At 40.6% G+C, this 21249-nt stretch overlaps 1 protein-coding gene across 1 annotated transcript in view; it reads left to right on the forward strand.

The window, feature by feature from the left end:
• Positions 1-21249, forward strand: part of cpeb3 (cytoplasmic polyadenylation element binding protein 3) — a 212958-nt gene that overhangs the window by 114131 nt on the left and 77578 nt on the right. Inside the window, 2 exon segments of the mRNA XM_034185354.1 lie at positions 3434-3490; positions 15349-15372. Coding sequence (XP_034041245.1) covers positions 3434-3490; positions 15349-15372 — 81 coding nt within the window.

Here is a 21249-nt window from a genome sequence, read left to right on the forward strand (position 1 = left end):
GAAGACAAAGTGTCCGTCATCTCTTCACTGTACAGTCTAGAGCTCACTGAGCTGAGCACTGCTGTAAAGCAAGGGTGCAGCCGAGCTGGCTGAACATCCACAGGTCTAAAAAATTGAGTATTCCCAATTTTTTTCTGATCTCCTTCTTGGTGGAACCACTGATTTAAATGAATTTAGATCAGAGGGTTGGACTAATGTATTCATCCCAAAAGGGTTATAAATTAGATTATTATTGTTCCCCTACCAACTGTGCTCCATTTCTTACAGTAAATTTTACTTTTCATGATTTTGACAAAGGCTATTTTTTATTCACTGATACATTTAAGTATTTAATATGAAATATTACACAAACAATTGGGCACCTTGCTTTCATTTAGGACCATGGGCAAAAGTTCCTTATTTTTTCCTTATAAATTAAATTTAAAAATGAAAAACCAAGTAGTATTTCTTTCTTTTCTTTTTTTTTCTGACCTGACAAATGAGCCGATCCCTGACTTAAAAACATACCCAGTCTGAACGGTGGGGTTTGTACTACTTCTGCGAATGTTTCATAATCCACTTTCTTAGTTTTTAATAAATGCTAATTGCAGCTTTGTTTATTGCCCTTTATGTTTTGTTTTTCAATGTCCTAGATTTGGAATCTGGTTATTTTTCTGCAGCCTTCTTGATGGGGTATCAGAAACCAAACTTCTGGTTGCTGGCCATGTCCAGTAAATCCAGGCTCTTCTCATTTTCACATTACTGCCAAAGTGGTCATGGCACACTCGCTGTCCAGTCTGCAACTTGCAGCCAGTTGAAAGGGAGGCGTTGTTGGAGCTGTGCCTAGTGGTAATGCTGCTGCACAGTCATCATGGAGGAGTTGGGAATAGCCCAGAGATCCGGTGAGCAAATATCACCAGAACAGCAGCAGTGTCTCTGGCCCCTCAGGCTCTGCCACTCAACTCCTGTGGGAAGCCTGCCCGGGGCTATTTTAAGTCTTCAGAAAAGCAACTGTCTCCCTCTGTCACCCAAAATGTAAATATGCTTACTGCAGCTTTTGCTGTCCTGCCAGTAAAGTCACAGCTTTGATTCTAGGCTAAAAGTCAGTTTAGTGTTCTCGTGCTGAAGGTGTAATGTAGTACGTTATCGATCCTGTTGTCTTTACACACAACCACACAGGACCAAGTCCAAGTGCAGGTTCCACTACAGCATGTTTGAGGCTGATAATGATTCTCTCCCTCAAGGACTCCAACAAACAGACCACCCACGCTTTAACCAAAGTACCTGAACCTGCTGCTGCTGAAACTCTGTGAAATCCTGGCCTGAGTGTTAGATGCACTAGGATATGTGGAAAGCAACCCAAATTAAAAACAAAAAAGAAAACTTAAAAACTCCTCAGTGTCAGGGCATGACATTTGAAATGGAGACACTGTTCCACTTAGTGCATGGTAATGGAGACCTGACTGTGGACTGCACTTGGGTCAGATCCGTATGACACTGGGTCACTGTGAGGTCATGCTTCTCGTATATAAAATGCACATCAGGTTCAGGTACAGTCAGGGCCATACGTAACTGGACAGTGACACAGTTTTTATATATTTGAGCCTCTGTACACCACATTGGAAGTGAAATGAAACCATCAAGTTGTACTTGTACTGTAGTTTAAGGAGAAATGGCAACCGTATGACAGTTGGATGCTATTTACACTTACACTGCCATCCAGTTGATGGCGGTGTTCTATGCATTATGGGTCTAAATATCATACGGTTGCCATTCGGTGCGCTGTATCAGTAAGACTTAAAAAGAATTTTCAGTTTTGCAGATGCCTTTTTTTTTTTTAGAAATGAAGAAAAAAATTACATATTTTCAAATACAGATTTATTTGTAAAAACCAACACACACGTTAACTAGTGTGTTGTTGTTTTTTTTTTTTTTTTTACAACCAACCAGTGCTTAGGAGGCTCAATTTCCCATAATGCCTCTGGGCATCTGTGAGTTTTAATGCTCAAACAATCAGAATTAGTACACTACTTTAAAACTAAAAGTTATGTGATATTTTCACTTTGTAAAAATGACAGTTAACATTAATATAAATAAACTGTCCAGAATTAGTTTGGTTTTTAAATCAAACCATAAGTTAAACCTGCTTTGCTTTTCATGACTTCTGCCTGACGTCAGGGGATCTGTATGCTGCCAATGAAAATGTTGAAAACAGGAATGCTAATGCAATGTTTGTGTTGGGTTTCTGTTCGTCTTTGATTCTACTCAAAAGCATTGGCGGTGCTTAAACTCAAAACTGGCTTGTCAGTAGCTGACAGTGTACTGCAGTCAGTATAGAAAGTTAGCTGTTCCGCTAAATTTTTTATTGGTTTTTTGTTATAAAAGCTAACTTTTCAGTTAGCGGATTAGCAGTTATTGAAGCTGATTTTTTTGGTTAGCTGTGTCCACCACTGGTAATGGCTTTGGTAAAACAATTGCATATTCATTCCTTCTTGTGAGCAGCTGTAAAAGCACATTTATGATAGATTTAACATGTCGTTATAATGGTTCAGATGAGCTGCGCTGTGATGTGGCACGCTGACGCAATCACTCGCACTCACATGCAGTGTTTTTGAATTGTTTGCGCAATGTTTACTTGAAGTTCACATAATTAATGCGTGATGGAGATTTTGAACATTTCAAAATTTTCTTTGCGCACTTGCACAAAACTGCACACATTTTACTCTGCAAAATGTACTGTGCAGTAATCACTAGAGATATTTATTGTATTATCAGCTGTTTTAACTTTTGTGCCAGTGAACCTTTCCAAGAAGCTTCTTAAAACCAATGCTAAATGCTGATTAACCTTTTTTACTCCGGCCTTTCCAGATGAGTCGTGGTGGACTGTGCGGTTGTTGTGTGTTGGGTATAAAGTTAGTTTAGATGAGTTTTGGTAGACTTGCCTAATTTTAAGTGGTTTAGGATAAAGGGTGTGCCTCTGTGGTTGCCACTGTAAAAACACTGACGGTGAGATACTAATATTTCTGACCCGGTCGAAGTGCGTATTTGTTGTTTTTGGTTGGCTATGACAAGGACAGAAATACTAGGAAGTGACTTCTATTTTGATGCCCCACAACTCGATTCTTCCCATTAAAGCACCAACGGAAGAGCCATTTTGTCTTGCACACGTTGTCACCACAGCAGAATGAATGCTCTGTTGGATTTAGCTTTACAGTCGCCTTTGTTTATGTATGATTGTGTGTGAGATGGGTAACAACAAAGGAACACATAATTCCAACGTGTTTTTCGAGCACTTTTGGGTAAATTTGTTGCCTGTTCATTTTGTCACGGCTGGCAGTTCCTCATTTCCTACAATAGAACAGCAGATTAACAAGAATGTCTATTAACAGGGAGGCTTTTATCACTAGTTCCCAAGTGTTCCTTCTCTTGTAACTCATTCCTCTTCTTCCAACAGGACGAATGGGCCTCAACTTTCATCATCCTGGAGCAGACCACATCATGCCATTAAATAGTAAGTAATGCTTCATCATAGAGCCCATTCTAGACTTAACATTAAGTGAAACAACATTATTTTAGTTGTATCAGTCATTTTGATTAGTTTTATTAATGTCACTAGTGTCCTCTGGTTTAAACAAAATAAGGAGAAATATTTTGTCCATGAAACCACAGTATGCATGGGGAACAGCTGCCTACCCTTTGCTAAGCCTTGGATTCATTGCCAAGCATTGGCCCTTGACACCATAAACCTAACACAGACGTCTTAGCGCAGATGTCTAAGCACAGCATAAGTGCATCTGATCTGTGAATGCGAAGTCTCGTAAGACTAGACTCCCCTCAGTACCCGACCAGGCTGCAGGTGAAAAGCTGCCATACATAGAAAGCCGCAGGAAGATTTCATTTCTTGGCCCCATGCGTGTCAGATGGTCTTCCAGACCCAGCCATCACTTTGGCATTTTTTGATGTGTTTTTTTATGCTTTGTGTTTGGATGAGGACTGAAACCGATTTTGTTGGCTGACATAAATTGTCTTTATGCATTGCTTATTGCCCCTTCACACATAGTGAAAATTTGGTTGCATTATGGCAAAACAGCACGAAACAGTTCGAATTAGGGAACCACAAAAACATTGAGCTGACGGGCAGGTGTGTATGATCCTGCTGCGAAGGTTTCATGCACGCTCGTGCACAAACACAGTGTGAGCAACTGGAGCATGTGTAACCATATCACACAGCTGCTGTGGAATAAATAAAAAATAAAAACCAGCTGGTATCTGTGGAACCACATCACGCCGCTGCTGTGGGCAACAAAACAAAACAAAAAAATACATGCCACCCACAGGATTCGAACCTGCACTTTACTGAATGCCAGCCTGAAACCTTACCACTGCTGCTGTGGAAAAAAATAAATTATAAAACCAAGCTGGTACCTGTGTAACCACATTGTGCCGCTGCTGTGGGGAAAAACAACAACAACAAAAAAATACATGCACCCACAGGATTCGAACCTGCACTTTACTGATTTCCAGCCTGACACCTTACCACTGCTGCTGTGGAAAAAAATAAATTATAAAACCAAGCTGGTACCTGTGGAACCACATTGCAGTGCTGCTGTGTGTGTGTGTGTGTGGGGGGGGGGGGGGGGGGGGGATACATGCCACCCACGGCATTCGAACCTGCACTTTACTGATTGCCAGCCCAAAACCTTACTACTGCGCTACCATCACTGGCCTGTAAATGGTGCAGGAAAATGCCTGAAATCAACAAAGAGATGGACATATTTAAAAAACAAACAAACAAAAAAACACACACCATAAATAAAACACTGCATTTCATTGAATCAAGTATGAACCATCTGTTCCCCTGTAGATGATCCATGGTCGCAGACATACAGTCATGACATGACATGAATGGAGCAGTGCGCTGTTATCATGTCCACATCTATTGGTCCAGTGTGTCCAGCCGGCCCCGCCTGTGTGTCCAGCCTGACACGTCTTGTGGATGTCGCGCCACGGACAAACACCGCATCATGTAGAACAGAGCTCACGTGGGTGACCTGACATTCAGATCGCCCGCTGCGTGTTATGATCTGACGGTCCATTGTCATCTGGGGCAGCCTGTCAATGTGCGCGCCAAGAGCACGCTCGCCCATACCCGTCGCAACAGTGATATATGTTTTTATGTATGTCCACGTGAGGACAGTGAGGGCAGCAAGCACCTGGCTGACACCTGCCGAGAGAGGGTTTGATGGGCTCTCACAGCACACACTCTGTCTTTCAGCCGCCGGTGTGCACAAATAATTGTAGCGACATGTGTACGAGGCGTTAGAGGCAGCTCCGATTTTACATGTATTGCATACGCTTCCTGCTTTGTGCGCAATTCGTCCACATTCATACTATGTGTGAAGGGGCCCTTAGTTTGCTTGTGCCCTCTGTGTTTCTTCAGAGGGCACTCAGATGGCCTTTCTGTTTTTGTCATACACAGGCAGGTATTGATATAGGTGATAAGTTCACCCATCTAGCACGGCTTTGGGTGGGACGAAGGCTCGCATAAAAAGATCTTTGCGTGAACTGGGTTTCAGTTGTCCATTGGCACATCAAGTCAGTTCACATCATGCCAGGGTGTGGGGAGTGGGTGCCATCTATTTAATGCAGGCACCTCTGATTGGTGCTGACCGAAAGGTATCACACACCGTCAACGTGTTTCTGCCAACCCTTTCAGAGGAAGCGTTGGCAAAAACGGCTTCATCTAAAATGAGAGAAAGGCAAGACGGACTCCAGCCGCCGAGGAATCGGGGGGGGGGGGGGGGTCGGATTCATTTCATAATACACACAACATGAATACAAATGTCACCTGCTGTGTTTTCTGCAGTTTTAAAAGTGTTGGCAAATCAGTTCAACAAAGTTTTTCTGTCATCTTAACGTGTGTTCTTGTTTTAATTATTCTGACACGAGTGCAGAGTACATTAACCTGTGTGCACGTGTCCATGCATTGCAATGAGGGTGCACATAAACATTTTACCTTTTAATTGACTGGAGTGGTAATGGTCCAAAGCGTAGCTGGGTACGTGAGCCCACATTTACACAGGCGGTTTCAGAAAAAGGGCTGGGGTTGCAGCAGCTCTTCTAGATTTTAAAATTTAGAATCAGTGTGAGCCACACAGGTGCAAACATGGCTGAGCACTTAAAGAATGTATTGGGGATAAAAAAAAAAATTAAATAATTCTGGATCATTACAAGTGATTTGCTTTAAAATGAAGTGGTCACATAGTGGGGAAAAGAAATCCTGCATAGAAAAAGATGCATCAAGATGCATTGATAATTGTTTCATAATCAAATCGTAGCTAATTGAATCATAATTGATAACAACTTTAATGTGCCTTGATATAACCCCAATTCCAGTGAAGTTGGGATGTTGTGTAAAATGTAAATAAAAACACAATACAGCCATTTGCAAATCATCTTCAACCTATATTCAATTGAATACACCACAAAGACAAGATATTTAATGTGCAAACTGATAGACTTCATTGTTTTTGTACAAATTTGTTCAAGCTGGGACAGTGGTATGTTTACCACTGTGTTACAGCACCTTTCCTTCTAACAACACTCGATAAGCGTTTGGGAACTGAGGACACTCATTGTTGAAGCTTTGTCCGTGGAATTCTTTCCCATTCTTGCTTGATGTACGACTTCAGTTGTTCAACAGTCCGGGGTCACCGTTGTCATATTTTGCGCTTCATAATGCGCCACACATTTTCAATGGACGACAGGTCTGGACTGCAGGCAGGCCAGTCTAGTACCCGCACTCTTTTACCACGAAGCCATACTGTTGTAACACATGCAGAATGTGGCTTGGCATTGTCTTGTTGAAATAAGCAGGGACGTCCCTGAAAAAGATGTTGTTTGAATGGCAGCATTTATTGCTCCAAAACCTGGATGTACCTTTCAGCATTGATGGTGCCATCACAGATGTGTAAGTTGCCCATGCTATGGGCACTAACACACACCCATACCATCACAGATACTGGCTCAGATACTAGCACTGGTAACAATCTGGATGTTCTTTTTCCTCTTTTATCCAGAGGATACAACATCTATGATTTCCAAAAACAATTCGAAATGTGGACTCATCAGACCACAGCACACTTTTCCACTTTGCGTCTGACCATTTCAAATGAGCTCGGGCTCAGAGAAGGCGGCAGCATTTCTGGATGTTGTTGATGGATGGCTTTCGCTTTGAATGGTAGAGTTTTAACTTGCACCTGTAGATGAGGAGACGAACTGTGTTAACTGACAATGGTTTTCTGAAGTGTTCCTGAGCCCATGCGGTAAGATCCTTTACACAATGATGTTGGTTTTTAATGCAGTGCCGCCTGAGGGATCGAAAGGTCACGGGCATTCATTGTTGGTTTTCAGCCTTGCTGCTTATGTGTAGAAAGTTCTCCAGATTCTCTAAATCTTCTGATTATGTTATGGACTGTAGATGATGGAATCCCTAAATTCCTGTTCTTAAACTGTTGGATTATTTTTTTCACGCAGTTGTTCACAAAGTGATGATCCTCGCCCCATCTTTGCTTGTGAATGGCTGAGCCTTTTGGGGATGCTACTTTTATACCCAATCATGACACTCACAAGTGTCCTCAGTTCCCAGTTATTGAGTGTTGTTAGAAGGAAAGGTGATGTAACACAGTGGTAAACCACTGTCCCAACTTTTTTGCAGTGTGTTGCAGACATCCATTTCAAAATGAGCAAATATTTGCACAAAAACAATAGTTTATCAGTTTGAACATTAAATATCTTGTCTTTGTCTTTGTATTGTATTGTCTTGTATTCAATTGAATATAGGTTGAAGAGGATTTGCAAATCATTGTATTCTGTTTTTATTTACATTTCATACAACGTCCCAACTTCATCGGAATTGGGGTTGTATTATCTGTGTATGTAATTAGTGGGGCTAAGTTTAATTAGTACAAGTCTTATGCCTCTTGCTATGTTGTTTGCTTATACATAGGACAGGAGCTTTCAGTCTAGTTGAAATGGCAAACATGAGGTCCAAACCTTCAAACATTAGATATCAAACATAAGACATAAAGTTACAATTTGTGCAGTCAGTCCTTCAGTTTTTCCAGTCTTGCTCACTGTCCGTTTGTGCCCATTATTATTCATTTTCACTGATGGGTCAGTCCATGTGAAATCATCACCGACCATCAACCACATCAGAGACTAATGTCTCTGATTCGCTTCATACATCCACAAAATAGTGGTATTATTCTTAGTGAAAAACATACAAAATTTTAGCCTCATGTTTTCATTGGCCTTTAAATATTGGGGCTTTGAAAATGGGCCATCATGCTGATTTTACAAAAAAAGTTCATAAAATATTTTTTAAATATTTACTGTAAATGTATGAACTGTTGACGATTCATTTTTTTAAAGTACAAGATGTCTTTAATTACTTAAAACATCCACAGTTGCCTATTTACCAGTTTATACCCTGGTGAAATCTCTTAAAAGCAAAAATGAAGAAACAAACACTTTGGAGCAATTTAGGCCTTATGTAATGGCACTTTGAAACACAATAGAAGTTTCAAATTTTGGTATTTATTTCTCATGTACTATATTTTGGTGACTCAATATTTTTCTCAAATAAATTTTCTGATTTGAGGCATTAAATATGAAAAAAAATACAAATTATTTATTATTTATAATAACATTTCAAATGCATACTGCTCAGATATGATAAGGCTACCATGAATTACATAGATCACTGGAAAGATCATGTCTTCATTCATGCATGCACGAAATATAAAGATTATATTTATTACTGTATCAATTATGTCTTGTTTTTCTACAGACAGAAATGTCAGATACAGAGACACTGTACTTAAAATACAGTCACAAAACTGCCCGGAAGCTAATATTTAGATTTTTTTGTCTAAATATTAGTTTGACTTTGCTGTGCCGTTTTTATCCCACTGGCATGAAATAACTGGGAGGATCCGTATGTCTGTCCATCTGCCTGTACATTTTTGCTTGTTAGCACAATATCTCAAGAACCAATTGACCAATTTCATTCATATTTAGTACTTGGGTGATCCCCGACACTTTGTATTACTGATTTGTGGGGACCAGGGGGATATGTCATCTCCTGATTACTCTTATACTGTATGCATGCAGTATTACACTGTAAACAAACTTCATTGTCCATAGAAGCAAAACCTAAAAAAACAAAACAAAAATCAAAACAAACAAAAACAAATACTGTCTGTATGAAGAGTTTGAACTATGTACTGATTTGCATTTCAACATCGGATAGAAGTGTCCAACTTCTGAAATGTTCATGTATCTAGTGTGAAAAGTTCAAAGTAATGACTTATCAAATTTAGTGTCTTTTATCCAGTTTATTACAAATTGATATGCACAATCATGTACTCTTTTCTAACCATATAGACTTTTGGTCCATCATCTATCAGTAAGGATACCAAGGAGTCACTTCAACTACTGTTTCCTCTGTACTGTATACCATTTCTGATGGTCTAGTTCTGTCTGATTGATTCCAAAATGTATGTGCATAGTCATAAATTAGGTTTCCCCACCCTATGACCTTTTGGGCCATGTGCCATCATGCTCCATCTGTGCGTCCATTGTTTTGTGGATTATGATGTTGTCTTATACCTGACTGTTTCAGTTCCTCAAGTGGGGGAGTCATCTTACACTCAACAAAAATATAAACGCAACACTTTTGGTTTTGTTGCCATTTTGTGTGAGATGAACTCAAAGATCTAAAACTTTTTCCACATACACAATATCACCATTTCCCTCAAATATTGTTCACAAACCAGTCTAAATCTGTGATAGTGAGCACTTCTCCTTTGCTGAGATAATCCATCCCACCTCACAGGTGTGCCATATCAAGATGCTGATTAGACACCATGATTAGTGCACAGGTGTGCCTTAAACTGTCCACAATAAAAGGCCACTCTGAAAGGTGCAGTTTAATTACACAGCACAATGCCACAGATGTCGCAAGATTTGAGGAAGCGTGCAATTGGCATGCTGACAGCAGGAATGTCAACCAGAGCTGTTGCTCATGTATTGAATGTTCATTTCTCTAACATAAGCCATCTCCAAAGGCGTTTCAGAGAATTTGGCAGTACATCCAACCAGCCTCACAACTGCAGACCACATGTAACCACACCAGCCCAGGACCTCCACATCCAGCATGTTCACCTCCAAGATCGTCTGAGACCAGCCACTCGGACAGCTGCTGAAACATCGGTTTGCATAACCAAAGAATTTCTGCACAAACTGTCAGAAACCGTCTCAGGGAAGCTCATCTGCATGCTCGTCATCCTCATCGGGGTCTCGACCTGACTCCAGTTCGTCGTCTTAACCGACTTGAGTGGGCAAATGCTCACATTCGCTGGCGTTTGGCATGTTGGAGAGGAGTTCTCTTCACGGATGAATCCCGGTTCACACTGTCCAGGGCAGATGGCAGACAGCGTGTGTGGCGTTGTGTGGGTGGGTGGTTTTCTGATGTCAATGTTGTGGATCAAGTGGCCCATGGTGGCGGTGGGGTTATGGTATGGGCAGGCGTCTGTTATGGACAAAGAACACAGGTGCATTTTATTGATGGCATTTTGAATGCACAGAGATACCGTGACGAGATCCTGAGGCCCATTGTTGTGCCATACATCCAAGAACATCACCTCATGTTGCAGCAGGATAATGCACGGCCCTATGTTGCAAGGATCTGTACACAATTCTTGGAAGCTGAAAATGGCCCAGTTCTTGCATGGCCGGCATACTCACCGAACATGTCACCCATTGAGCATGTTTGGGATGCTCTGGGCCGGCGTATACGACAGCGTGTACCAGTTCCTGCCAATATCCAGCAACTTTGCACAGCCATTGAAGAGGAGTGGACAAACATTCCACAGGCCACAATTGACAACCTGATCAACTCTATGTGAAGGAGATGTGTTGCACTGCATGAGGCAAATGGTGGTCACACCAGATACTGACTGGTATCCCCCCCAATAAAACAAAACTGCACCTTTCAGAGTGGCCTTTTATTGTGGGCAGTCTAAGGCACACCTGTGCACTAATCATGGTGTCTAATCAGCATCTTGATATGGCACACCTGTGAGGTGGGATGGATTATCTCAGCAAAGGAGAAGTGCTCACTATCATAGATTTAGACTGGTTTGTGAACAATATTTGAGGGAAATGGTGATATTGTGTATGTGGAAAAAGTTTTAGATCTTTGAGTTCATCTCATACAAAATGGGAGCAAAAGCAAAAGTGTTGCATTTATATTTTGTTGAGTGTATTTTTCAGAAGTAACCCTGTTGTGTCTGATGATTTGCAGATGTTCATGCTGGTTATACGGTCGCAAATTGATCTTTACGGATATTTGCGACTGTAATCCAGCATGAACATCCACAAATCAGACACAAGGGGGTTATTCCCATTCTCATCCAATTCCATCATTTGCACGGTTTATTTTTCTGTAGGTAATTCGGTTGGTGAGGCTTACTGTCGAGGCAGCGTCGCTCCAACAGCAGTCAGGTCGCAGAGTAATCCATCAAATATGAAAATCCATCAAATGTGAAATGGTACTTCTGTATCAGAATCCACATCAGTACTTTCGTATGGTTGTTTAAATTCACTCATTTCGGCATCCTCGTCGATACACGACTTTCTCTCTCTCTCAACTAACAGCACCATTATTGACATCTGTGGTCAAGGCGCTGAGTAATCCATCAAATGTGAAAATACATCCAATGTGAAACTAATTCTGTATCAAAATCCACATCAGTACTTTCGTATGGTAGTTTAAATTCACCCATTTCGGCGGCGTCGCTAGTACGCAACTTTCTCTCGCTCTCAGCTAACAGTGCCATTATTGACATCTATGGTCAAGGCGTGGAGTAATCCATCAAATGTGAAAATACATCAAATGTCAAACAGTAATTCTGTATCAGAATCCACATCAGTATTTTCGTATGGTAGTTTAAATTCACCCATTTCGGCATCTTCGTCGATACATGACTTTCTCTCGCTCTCAGCTAACAGCGCCATTATTGACATCTGCGGTCAAGGCGCAGAGTAATCTATCAAATGTGAAAATACATCAAATGTGAAACAGTATTTCTGTATCAGATTCCACATCAGTACTTTCGTATGGTAGTTTAAATTCAACCATTTTGGCCTCGTCGCCAATACGCAACTTTCTCTCACTCTCAGCTAACAGCACCATTATTGACATCTGTCAAGGCGTGGAGTAATACATTAAATGTGAAACGGTCGAATGTTTTGCGACCTTATGCTCGATATTATATGGTCTGAAATATCACACGATTAACAAATCAGATTTGCGGAAACAATGTAATTGGATTAAAATTCCTTTTTAATTCACTCTAAAGGAATTTTAATGAACCGAATCTTTGTCTGCTTTTTGATCAGTTTTGTAGCAGTGAAAATGAATCAAGCTGTTTTTATGTATTCTTTGTGGACAAATGAGTAGTTTCTTGATGGTGTCGTCTTCCACCACGACTCGCCGACTCCACGTTATGGTGTGGGAGGACAGGCCACCAGTCACACTGACTACTGCACTTTCGCCGAGAGAACAATATGTCAGTTGCAGGGGCTATAGTGAACCCATTAGTTAATCCACGGGGTGCAGTAATGGGGGAAAAAGATGTGAACGTCTTAAAGAAAAGTGCTTTCTTGGCATAGGTATTTTCAGCTGTGAACATGTTGCTGTACTGGTGCTTCCCTCTCATTTTGTTCTTTTCATCATTTGTTCCCTGAAGAATGTATCTCAGATTGATGTTAAACTGTTGTGTCATGAGGTTCCACATCATCCACATCTGTCAGAACTGGCTCCGTGTACTGTAGCTAGTAAAGCATGCAGACAAGGACGCTTCGGTTTTGCGTTTGCCTTCATTTTGTCTCATTAACTTTGTTTCATGCTGTGTGAACCTTTGAAAGATGTGCTTTGTCCAGATGGTGCAGCACGCGTAGCAAAAAAAAAAGAAGATAGGGAGCACAATACATTGTGGATTTTATGGTATTTAGCTGGATAGGCTCTTGGCGGAAGCGTTGAAGGCCTCTTCTTCACCGTGTCTGAAGCTCAGAAGAACCAGAGGAATGACCACATTCTGTCAAACTGTTCTGTCCCAGACACCACACCTTATTGCTCTTACTTTTTTCTTCTCTTTCCTCTTCTCCCTCTTGAGCTGCATTCTCCCTCGATGAGGCATCTGTTCATTTCCCAGGACTATGTTCCTTCTTTTCGTCATAGTTGGTGTTGAACTTTGTTTCTGCCCAGGTTCCACAGCAAGAAGGCAAATGTGCAGAGAGATGGTCTGCCCAGATTTAGAAAGTCTCAGCTTTTGAAAAACAAAAAACAAAAACAAAACATAGAAGATGAGAGGAGGCTCAAAAGCAATTGCTTCTCAGAGAGACGTCAGAGGGGCGAGTCACACAGTGGGACTCGATCTCATATTGGTTTTTCAAGCAGTGAATCCACTGGGTGGCTGAGTTTTAAGGAACAGAAGGCGCTTCTCAGAATTCCTGGCACTTTTCACTGTTTTAAGACACATTTTGCCTCTTTTGGTGTTTGCATTTGTGGCAAAGCATCATTTAACCAGAGCTTGTTGTAAAAAAGTATGTGGAAATAATGTTTGTGAGACTTTTTTTTTTCCTCATTTTTTTCCCACATTCACATAGGGTTGGCGTTTGGTTGAATAGTTTCTGGATTTAGTATGTTGCTCAGCAATAGTGGTTAGTGTGCTTGGTTTCAGTGTGGAAGTAGATGAAATATGTAAATTTGGCATATCTGTGGTACACAGTTATTGTGGGAGAAACCTCTGAAATCTGAAAAAAACATTTTGTGGTCAAATTCTATTAGACGAAAAGCTCATTTGCGCAGTAAATAGAATTCTTCAAACTGATTCCATTTTGAAGGTATTGATATCTACTTTATGTGTTATAAAAATGGCCTTCTTTATGAAACTCCTTCTTAGTTAATTTAAGCATCCAATTATGGCTAATTTGTGCACTCGCGAATGTATTTCTAGTGCTGAAATGACAATTTCATTTCAATTGTGTGCACACACTGCATTCATATGATTCATGGCACACCCCAGAATGCTTGCACATAGATCTGCCAGGGGGATTCCCCTTGGTTTCCACAGTTACTAGGCTTATATCTGAAGAAGAAGAGTTTTAATCCAATTGGGGCCAAACTTGAACAAGGCTAAGCCATGGACCAAGTCACTTGATTTTGAGAAAAGGTTGTTCAAAACCAAGGTCAACATTTTGATCCAAAGCGTATACAGTATGGATATTTAGAATGGTAGTTGTAAGAAATTGGTTAAAGATGCACCTATGGTTACCATGAAACATTAATGTGAAGTGGCATATCACCTTTCTATTGGTCACGTGACTTTTAAGTTTTTGAAAGATCAAATTCAAGGTGAAAACTGTTTAACTCAGACAGTTTGGAGCCTGTATGGACATGGTGGAAGACCTGTGTGTTAATCAAGAATAAAGTGGTTCAGTTTTGGATCAGAATGAATCCAATGTCAAGACAAAAAAAATCATTTAGCTTAAATTGTATCCAAAGTACAGCACAGGGGTGTTGCTCTTGAGTGCCATTCTTATTATTATCATCAATGTTACACATTTCTCCTGTTTTTATTTATGCAGTCACTTTAGTATCTGAACACAGATTCGTGCACTGACACTGTGCCCTGTTCTCCCCTGCACGTTCTCCTTGTTTTGCATTGCCCCGAGGCTGCCGGCCTCTCCGTGCCTTCTCCTTATCCTGTTGGAAGTTTCCACTCACACCTGGTCTGCTGAACCTGAATCAAGAGCAGCTCTTAATGTTTCACCAAGGTCATGATAATAACTAACCTGCGCTAACATTCAGTCTCGCGTGCACTCTGCTTTATGGCCTCATTTGGGAATATTCACAGGAGAAGAGCACCAACATGCGCTGTTGTGTGCCCATTAGGTGGCGATTACAACCTCCAGCTCGTAGCGGCACATTATGCCGCTAACTACCTGGGTAATTTCCCCTGCTAACCCTCACCTGTCAGCCTCCCACCCACGTCCAAGCAGCAAAATTCACGTGCACCAGTTGTCCAGGCAGGTGCAGCAGGTTTACTCCAAGGATGTTCTAATCATCCTCCATCCATTGCCCAAGCTTCGGCATGGCTACCAGCAGTTTATCAAGCGTTGCTTTAGAGATATTCCTGGTTTGGTTTATTTCTACATATCTATGTCTTTGTATCTTTCCCTGCCCCGACCCTTTCTGTCTCCTTGTGTCTCTCTCTTGCCCCCCGCCGTGCTGACATGTAGCTCGGAGTTTTGGTCGCAGAAGAGGTAAAGTGTGGCATTTTCTCTGGGGTTCTGCTTGCCATGTCAATCATCTCTTTCTCTCCAGAGCTGATGAAAGGGGTCTTTGTGTAATGCAACCTGTGTGCTTTCCATCTGTGCTGTGATTACGTGGAAAAATGTTAATTTAGACACATTGTTCTCCATTTTATGCTTTCAATCATGATTTGTTGGAGGTCCATTCAATTTGAAGTCAGTCAAGTCTGAAAATTAGAAAAAATACTGGCATATTTCTTTTCTTTATTCTGAGTCAGTGTTGTTCTTGCAATACGGCCAGGTCCACAAGTATTTGGACAGTGACTTTTTCCGTTTCTTTTCATTTCTTTTCTTTTTCTGCGCCTCTGCACATTACCACAGTGATGCTGAAATGAAACAATCAAGATGTTCTCGTAGTGGAGACCCACAGCTTTCATTCAAGGGGTTCAAAAAACCATTTATAGTGCAGCAGATAACTGAAACAATCCTTCAAATGGTGATACAAGTACTCCTTAGACATTCCTCTTTTGAAAAAAACAATTGGCCACTTGAATTTTCATTCGGTGGTCAGGTCGGGATCAATTGAAGAATTACACAGGGGTCAAAAGTTAGTTGATCCAATTTTATTAAAAAAGTGAAGCAAACTGTAACGTGAGCTAAATGGATTGTTTTGACTCTGTTGAATGGTTGGTCTCCAAAGTAAAGGTAAACAAGGTCAACGTCCATTGGATTCTATGACATGACATATGTTACCACGTAATATGATACCTAAGCATGACACATGGTCTAAACTATTTCTTTTTAAAACCCTGCTAACTCAACTAATAATTTGCATCACCTTTTACCAAATTTGGAGTAACTTTAACTTTTGACCCCTGTACACACTGACACTGGCTTTTGTCACCATTCTTGCTCTTTTTACCCCACAACTCCAAAACATTCAGTCACAGATAGTCCAAACTATACCTTTTTGGAACCTTTATGATCAGGCAAATAATGTGGTATATTTTTTAATATGATTGGAGCATCTTATAATTTTGACTCCTGTGTAATTCTTAAATTGACCCCTATGTGGCCACCTATTGAAAATTCAAGTGAATACTCAGTTTCTTCAAAAGAGTAATGTTTAAGGGGCATTTGTGCCAACTTTGGTGCTTGTATCACTATTTGTAGGATTCCTCTGTAAATATTCTCTTATCTGCTGCATAATTAGCAAATATAACTATTTTTATAAAGTCTCTCCATTTTCAGAGCACATAAGTAATTGGATGAGGTAAATATAGGGATTATTGCTTATACAAATCACCTCATTTACAGCCAATAAACAGCAAACACAAGAACACTTCCAAGTCCACTGAATGCGTCTTGGACTTCAAATCTGTCTTGAGTAGGCGGGTCTCAGTGAGTAACTGTGCAAGGAGACTAGTGAGGGAATATGCATGCATAAAATCATAATTTCTAAATGGTTAATGTGATCAAGCACATCTTGTTACATTTCATCTTCATTTGTCAGGGTGATCAGAGATTAAAAAAAAAAAAGCTCAGGTCACTGTCCAGTTACTTATGGACCTGACTCTGTGTCGTATATCATGGATTTAATGTATAAGTGCATTAATTCATCTAGCTTGACTTCCTTTTTGCACAATCCATGCTATGAGAAACACACTTACATTACTGATTCTGAAAACCAAGACAAACATGGTTTACTGTGTATCTGCAGTATTTTAAATGTTAGGATGCAGTTCGTTTTTTTCTGTGGTGCCTTCACTAAATTGAACACACCACCATTTCTGGCTGAGTTAAACTGGTGTGCCCACAAAATGAAATTGGAGGGGTCTACTGAAGGAGCACGCTGACTCAGAAGTGACTCATCACCTGATTGACCATCGTGGTTCATGTCTAATTTGATGTGCTTTGATGTGATGATTCTGTTTTTGCTCAGCAAACATTAAAATTTTAACACAACATTTGTGATGTCAACACAATATCAAGGTCAGGTTATGTTTTAAAGGGGTCATATTGTGCAATACTTCTATTTATCTGAAGTACTGTTAATAGTGCAGCAGATAACAAAATATTTGAAGAGGAATCCTTCAAATCCAGTTACAAGCAACAAAGTTTGACTGCTCAACAAAATATAAATGCAACACTTTTGGTTTTGCTTCCATTTTGTATGAGATGAACTCAAAGATCTAAAACGTTTTCCACATACACAATATCACCATTTCTCTCAAATATTGTTCACAAACCAGTCTAAATCTGTGATAGTGAGCACTTCTCCTTTGCTGAGATAATCCATCCCACCTCACAGGTGTGCCATACCAAGATGCTGATTAGACACCATGATTAGTGCACAGGTGTGCCTTAGACTGCCCACAATAAAAGGCCACTCTGAAAGGTGCAGTTTTATCACACAGCACAATGCCACAGATGTCGCAAGATTTGAGGGAGCGTGCAGTTGGCATGCTGACAGCAGGAATGTCAACCAGAGCTGTTGCTCGTGTATTGAATGTTCATGTCTCAACCATAAGCCGTCTCCAAAGTCGTTGCAGAGAATTTGGCAGTACATCCAACCAGCCTCACAACCGCAGACCACGTGTAACCACACCAGCCCAGGACCTCCACATCCAACATGTTCACCTCCAAGATCGTCTGAGACCAGCCACTCGGACAGCTGCTGAAACAATCGGTTTGCATAACCAAAGAATTTCTGCACAAACTGTCAGAAACCGTCTCAGGGAAGCTCATCTGCATGCTCGTCGTCCTCATCGGGGTCTCGACCTGACTCCAGTTCGTCGTCGTAACCGACTTGAGTGGGCAAATGCTCACATTCGCTGGCATTTGGCACGTTGGAGAGGTTCTCTTCACGGATGATGCGAAGGAGATGTGTTGCACTGCATGAGGCAAATGGTGGTCACACCAGATACTGACTGGTATCCCCCCCCCAATAAAACAAACTGCACCTTTCAGAGTGGCCTTTTATTGTGGGCAGTCTAAGGTACACCTGTGCACTAATCATGGTGTCTAATCACCATTTGGTATGCCACACCTGTGAGGTGGGATGGATTATCTCAGCAAAGAAGAAGTGCTCACTATCACAGATTTCGACTGGTTTGTGAACAATATTGAGGGAAATGGTGTATTATGTATGTGGAAAAAGTTTTAGATCTTTGAGTTCATCTCATACAAATGGGAGCAAAACCAAAAGTGTTGCGTTTATATTTTTGTTGAGTATATTTTAGAAAATAACGTTAGCCATTTGAATTTTCAATAGGTGGCCAAGTAAGGGTCATTTGAAGAACTGCATAGTGGTAAAAAAAAGTTCTAATCATATTGACAGCTATACCACATTATGTGTCTGATCACAAAGATTCCATAAAGGTATAGTTTGGACTATCTGTGGCTGAATGTTCTGGAGTTATGGGGTAAAAACAGCAAGCATGGCAACAAAGGTCAGTTTCAGTTGTACATTGGTCAAAAGTTAAAGTTGCTCCAGTTATCATAAAATGTGATGCAAATTATTGGTTGAGTTAATAAGATTTTAAAAAGGAATAGTTTGCACCAGGTGTCATGCTTACTTATGATGTTACAGGGTAACATATGTCATATGTCATAGAATCCAATGGACATCGCCATTGTTTGACCTTGCACCACGTTTTACCAGAACTGGAGCAGCTTTAACTTTTGACCCCTGTACAAACTGAAACTGACATTTGTCACCATTCTTGCTGTTTTTACCCTATAACTCCAGAACGTTCAGTCACAGATAGTCCAAACTATACCTTTTTGGAATCATTATCATCAGACACATAATGTGGTATCACTTTCAATATGATTGGAACATTTTTTAATTTTGACCCCTGTGCAATTCTTCAGTTGACCCCTACTTGGCCCCCTTTTGAAAATTCAAATGGCTAAAGTTATTTTTCTACAATATGTACCAAAAAGAATACACAGTCAAATTTTGGTGCTTGTAACCAGATTTGAACTAGTCTTACAGTTAACTGCTGTACTACGAGGGTAGGCTGAAAAGTTCTAAGGCTCCCCATGAAGGAGTAATGCATTAACTGCATTATAGTGAGCCTTAGAACTTTTCAGCCTACCCTCGTATAAGTCACTGCTTTGTTCCTGCTGCACTCCATTTGGATTCGAGACGTTGGGCACAACAGCTCCTTTCCATTTATAGCAACATGCAGGAATTTGGTTGTTCTAAGACACTTGAAAATGTCATTGAGTTGCATCACCTCAGTGTATTTTCAGCACAAAATTTAGCATGTGTTTAATTTATCTGATGAAGGTGTATCATATGACCCCTTTAATACTGGTTTGGTCCTGCAGCCATAGTACAGTAAATAATAACAGAATCACACTGTTTTCAATACAGGACTAAATACAGGGTGGGCCAATAAAATGTTACCACTTTTTCATCGTACACTAGTGTTTGAAATGAGAACTTATTCAAAAATTTTATTTACAGACTTGTAACAGAAGCATCAATTTAACGTTTGATACCAGAGGTTTCCCACTTTGTCTCTTGTTTTCCGCAGAGTTCAGTAATTGATGACATGTTCAATCCAAGCTCCTCTTCTTTGGATTACAAAAGTGGTGACATTTTATTGGCCCACCCTTGTATGTTGAGTCTTCATTAAAAGTGACTAAAGTGAGCATCACTTTGAAATGACAGAATTCCTTCCTGTGGAAGGATTCGTATATTTACCATGTTCACCACAAAAAGTCAAACTTTGTGCCGGGTAAAGAGAAAAAGCTTGTTTTCCCCATTTGATGGTGCTATGTAAAAACATGCATTTGGGTGATAAATCAAATAAAAGAAACAACATATTGAGCCACCTCGCCCTGCCAGAACAACCTCAGTGCTTCTCAACAGAGACTGTACAGGTGTCCCTCTGCTGGAAGCACAAGCATCATCCTTCCAAAACATATTCCCTCATTTAATGGAGATCAGTTTTGTGTTCCCTTATGTTGAGACCTGGTACCTGTGTGGAGCAGCACGACAAAACAATCATATTGAGCTTTGTACATTTGTAGTCTATACGGAAGGATTAAGTCAAGTCAAGTCTGGGAGCACATGCTAGTGCCCTGCTTCGCCGCATCGACACCACCATGAAACTGCCTTGGGTACTGGATGGCAACCAGCCACACAGAATACTGCTTCATCCCCACCTCTTGAATGTAACCATCTATCTTCCACTGCCAAGTCCCAATGGACTTCTCCAGTCAACAATCAGGCACTTTTGTGCTGGATTGTGCACAGAGAAACATGGCACATGGTCAAAATGTTCAAGCTCACGCTCTGTCGCAGTGCTAGTAGTACTCCTCATCTTAGTCTCCCTAAGTAACCGCTCCGCCGATCTGATACAAAGCCATTCCAGAGGTACCCAAGAATCATCTGAAGACACCTAGTGTGAAGTGTTTAAAACCACAGTGTTCTTTGAGCTGTTGGGGAGAGAGACGGTGGGAGTGCAACGGAACCTGTAAGCCACATGAAAAATGACTGAAAGTAAATTGCTTAGCCCACGATGAAGACTCAGTTATCCACCAGAAGGGTATAGTTGCACAGATAGTTATAGTAAGATTGCAAAATAATCTTTTATACAAATAATGAATGTTTATGAGTTCAATGGTACAAATATTTCATGAGGTGAAAGATGAAATGTTCTATTCAATGAGGCAAAGCTGAGTTGTATAGAACATTCCATCTTTCACCGAATGGCATATTTGTTCCATTGAAAGAATGCAAAAACTTTCATTATTTGTTTTATATAACGGCTAAAATAGATCCTTGTCATTTGATATTTTATTAATTTATAAACAACAGAAAAGGGACTTTCATTTTGGTGCATCACTGATGCTTTGACATCAACAATGCAA

The sequence above is a fragment of the Thalassophryne amazonica genome, chromosome 13, assembly GCF_902500255.1.
Source record: "Thalassophryne amazonica chromosome 13, fThaAma1.1, whole genome shotgun sequence".
Classification (NCBI taxonomy): Eukaryota; Metazoa; Chordata; class Actinopteri; order Batrachoidiformes; family Batrachoididae; genus Thalassophryne; species Thalassophryne amazonica.